General features: G+C 37.1%; 1 protein-coding gene across 1 annotated transcript in view; it reads left to right on the plus strand.

The window, feature by feature from the left end:
* Positions 1-3,810, plus strand: part of scamp2l (secretory carrier membrane protein 2, like) — a 9,685-nt gene extending 5,875 nt beyond the window's left edge. Inside the window, exons 7-9 of the mRNA XM_014001588.1 lie at positions 430-531; positions 831-948; positions 2,472-3,810. Coding sequence (XP_013857042.1) covers positions 430-531; positions 831-948; positions 2,472-2,627 — 376 coding nt within the window. The 3' untranslated portion in view covers positions 2,628-3,810. The remainder of the gene's footprint in view (positions 1-429; positions 532-830; positions 949-2,471) is intronic.
* The last annotated feature ends 472 nt before the right edge of the window (positions 3,811-4,282 follow it).

Consider the following 4,282-nt stretch of genomic DNA (forward strand, 5'->3'; position numbering starts at 1 on the left):
TTTTTGGATGATAAACATTTGTATCAGGTCAACAAAACATGGGCACAGTAACACTATTTTTATACTACATTTATCCATTTTAAATATACTAACCTCAGTCCTTTGTAACAACTAAGACAAAAATGTAATTAATTCAGAAAAACTTTTCAGGACCCCACCTTGATGTTTAGGGACCCCACTTTGGGTCCCGACCCCAACTTTAGGAAACACTGAGATAAACATTTAGTTTTAACAAAAAATTCTTACAAGTAAGAATTATTGCAGATCAGTACAAAGTTCTTCTGGGTTGGACCCTCTTCATCAGTAAATGGTGTCTCTGAAGCATTTTCACTCTTTAACTCATCACCTGAATATTTAATCTGAAAATGCTGCAGGTAAACAATAACATGACAAACAAGATCTATAATATCTATTTCTTGTCCTCCACAGGTCAGACAGCTCCTTCAGCTTCTTCTTCTTCTTCTTTGTGTTTTTTATGCAAGTGGCGGTCTACATTATCCAGTGTGTGGGGATTCCCTCCTGGGGAAACAGGTCAGTGGGGCTGAAGACAAACCTTTTTAGTTTCAAGGTGTGGCACAGGCAGGTGCTTATTTCAGCAGCAAGTCAATGTGTTCACCASTATTAATAGATTATTCAGCTGTGTTTTGATATGTATTTTCTTGTGTTTTGATTTATTTAAACCCTGAGAACTGATGATGTTTGGATATGATCTTTTTAAATGTCTGGAGTTTAATTGTTTGGATAAATAAGCTTCAGTTTGTCTAACGTCATTCTTTGTGTTTTGAGCTCCAGGGAATATTATGTGTGACTGTGTTACCTGTGTTTGACAGTGGCTGGATCTTGTCCATCTCTGTGATTGGTACAAACTTGGCAGTTGCAGTGATAATGATGGTAGTGGCTGGGTTTTTCACTGTAAACGCTGTGCTGGCTGTCATCCTGCTAAAAATGGTACGTTTATGTACAACACTTGTTGCATGTTTTCTACTCAGCAGGTATTTATTTGAATGTCAGGCAGTTACAWTGAACTTACTGTAAGGTGAGTGATTCTCTGTAAGGTACATATTTCTAACCAATGTTGGCCACAGCTAACCAAAACATTAGCTTTGCTAACTCATAATCCGATAACACTAAACTACTAAACATGTAAAAAGAAAAGCCAGCAAGATATCTGTCACTCAGTCTGTGTCATGTCTTCTGCTGAGGACTGGTGTACCTGTCAAACCTGTTAATGTATGTTTGATTCTATTGGTTGGTTTGAAGGTGGGCGGGGTCATCTGTGSCAATTCAGCYAATCTAAACCAGAGTTAAAGCCCTGCCTAACACAGATGGACACATGAAGATGAAAAGAAGRCAAATGAAATTCAAGTTTTTCAGGCAACATACACTATATTTACTATATAAAAATATTAGATCAAAAAGCCTTTGTGAAAACGCATAACTATAATGCCACAACTATATGGTGTAACTATGATAACTAGCTCTACTATTCTTTTTTTAAATAGGTTTAGTCTATACATACGCTATTTATACCTACCTACCTATTTCTACCTGTGCTAGTTAGCTGTTAGTGGACTAAAGTCGGTAAAACTCGGTTAAGCAGAAGGTAATTGGCCCACAAACAGTTTTCAAAGTTAGTGAACAAGCTAATCCACTAAAACAAAAATGAGTTCCTCTGTTATCAGAACCATGCCCACCATTGTTTCTAACTATCCCTGTTTTCAGTAAACTGTTTATTATTGGCAGTAAACTGAAAGACAGCAGATTAATATAATTAACTTAAAACCATGTCTTTTAAAAGGGCGATATTATGTGCTTTCCAAGACTGTATTTCAATTTTATACTAAAATAAAGTAACCATGTCACATTTTCAGCTTATGAAAGAGCTATATATTTGTAAAAATTCCCAAAACAATTTACTTCTCATCTTGACAGTTTCTAAATGCCTTGAAATAGGTCTCTGTCTCTTTAAGAAAATCCAACCACTTAGGTCATGCCCATTTCAGTACGTAGCCTGCCGGAGTCGCAGAGCAGGTGGGAGAGGGAGGGGGGTGCTCTGCCATGAGGAAGTTTGGCTTAAAGACACGCCCCAGGGGCGTTTCTGGTCCCAAAAAGGTGTTTCTGGTCCCCACCTGTCGTTTTGCTCCTCAGCATGGCTTCCTAAAAACGCTGCAGGATTTCTCAAACATGCATGAATGAGCAAGGCTTTGGGCATGTTTTTTTTTATGAGAGGATTACATAACATGATATAAAACTCAAAAAAGTTGATTTTACATGATATTGCCCCTTTAACATACACTGTCTTTCTGCCTCTAAAATATTGATTCCAACTTGCTGACAGTACATCATGATAAAAGTGGAAACAAATACATAAAAACTGAAAATTTTAATCAACATAGAAGGATCTGTTAAACAGTTTTAAGAGTATAATCAAACTTTTTCCAGACTTACAGCCTTCACTGTTCTATTTTCAGGTCCATGCCAAGTACAGGAGGACAGGAGCAAGCTTCACCAAGGCTCAGGAGGAGTTTTCCAAAGGAGTCCTGACCAATCGAACCTTCCAGAACGCTGCAGCTTCTGCTGCCACCACGGCTGCCCAGGGAGCCTTTGACCAGAACCAGAGAAGCTAGGCYGCCCGCACCTACATGGTGCCTCAGACAGCAGACCAAAACAGGCACTCAGAAATATGAAGTAGTCTAWAGGGACATGGGTTTGATTATTTTATGAACATTTGCCTAAGAGGAAATAACTTGTTACAAAAACAGGCATGAGAAGGTGTCACATTCTCCTCCACTAGAACAAAATTGTAATTGTGGGTAAACAAGAAGGCATATGACGCTTTAAACACCTCGTTATTATTATTATTATTATTATTATTATACTTTTAAACACTTTGTGTTTGTAACTTTTAGCAGACGTACTGAAGGAGACACATGATTAGAAACCATCCTTAGGGAGGTGGTTAATTATTTTTTAAAGTTTTCTAACAGGAGTGGATGCACGAACATCACACAGGAGCCTTTAGAATAAATACTGGATGCAAAGCTTGACTTGTATAAATTTTTTTTAAAAGAATCAACGCTTGTCGTGCAGAGCCTACAGAGTAGATATTGTTACACACTACAACAAACAGAGCCTTAAGAATCAAAGTGCATGCAGGGTCTGGTTTATATCAGATCTGCATGTGTGGGCCTACAGAGTGACGGGTGTGTCATTCTGACTTGAACTTAAAGCTGACCAAGTTTAATTTTATGTTTTGTTTTGAAGATTTGATGTTTTAGTTAGCATTAGCATGTGCAAGCTAATGAAGGTAATGGGATGAAGGTCCGTCTCTGCTCTGCTTTAACCAGCTGGGTTTGGGTGGAGCGTGTCTAAATGAAGGTGACAGTGGGAGGTTGTTACGTTTTATTCATGTTGAGTCGTGAAGGAGACTTTTTTTTCTGTTTTCACTGGTTACTAGTAAAACATTCAGATTTGATTAAGAGATGACGCGTTAATGAGCTGAAAGAACAATAATTGCACATGTTGAATAGTTACTATTTAATGGGTGTTTGGATTTTTGCTCATCGTTGCATGTAAATATCTAAGACAAATTTCTTTATTTTGTTATTGTAACACTGAATTAGACTGTTAAATCAGTGCCTTTTAAGCAGATATTGTTTTGTGTGTGTGTGGGAGTTATGATTCTTTAATCTCCATAATGAGCATTAAGTGTGTTGTACATACATGCTACATTATTTAAACTATTCACTGGATGGGTGTTGCTCTGAACTGGTTCTYAGTCTGAACAAGCAATAAACTGGTTTAAGTAAAGCCTTTAAGACTCTTTTATGCTGCTCTGACTGGRTGCTTAATCCACATTGATTTATGACAAGGATATGTTTATGAGCCAGTCGTACAGAAAGATAATATACTGTATGCTGGAAAGACTAAAGATCTGATCAGGCCATTTTTTTTACCAGGCTAGATTATATGGGATTATCAGTATGCATCATCATGTTTATACGTGTAGATTGACTAGTAAATACTASACAGTTTGAAAGCCCATGTAAACATCTGAAAGGTAACCTTTGTACTTCCTAAAACGGAGCAAAAACTACAAAATTTACCACTGCTCGTGGATACCCACTTGCAGCTTTGCCATGGCTAATTTTGACAGGAAAAACAGTAAAGAATACTTTAAATAATTTTGAAAACATCACATTTGTCATTTTCATTTCATTGTGTATTTGTCACTTTTGATTTGGCCTATTTTTTCACAGAGGTTTATAGTAAGTACATTTAC

Source organism: Austrofundulus limnaeus, unplaced genomic scaffold (genome assembly GCF_001266775.1).
Source record: "Austrofundulus limnaeus strain Quisiro unplaced genomic scaffold, Austrofundulus_limnaeus-1.0 Scaffold9, whole genome shotgun sequence".
Lineage (NCBI taxonomy): Eukaryota > Metazoa > Chordata > Actinopteri > Cyprinodontiformes > Rivulidae > Austrofundulus > Austrofundulus limnaeus.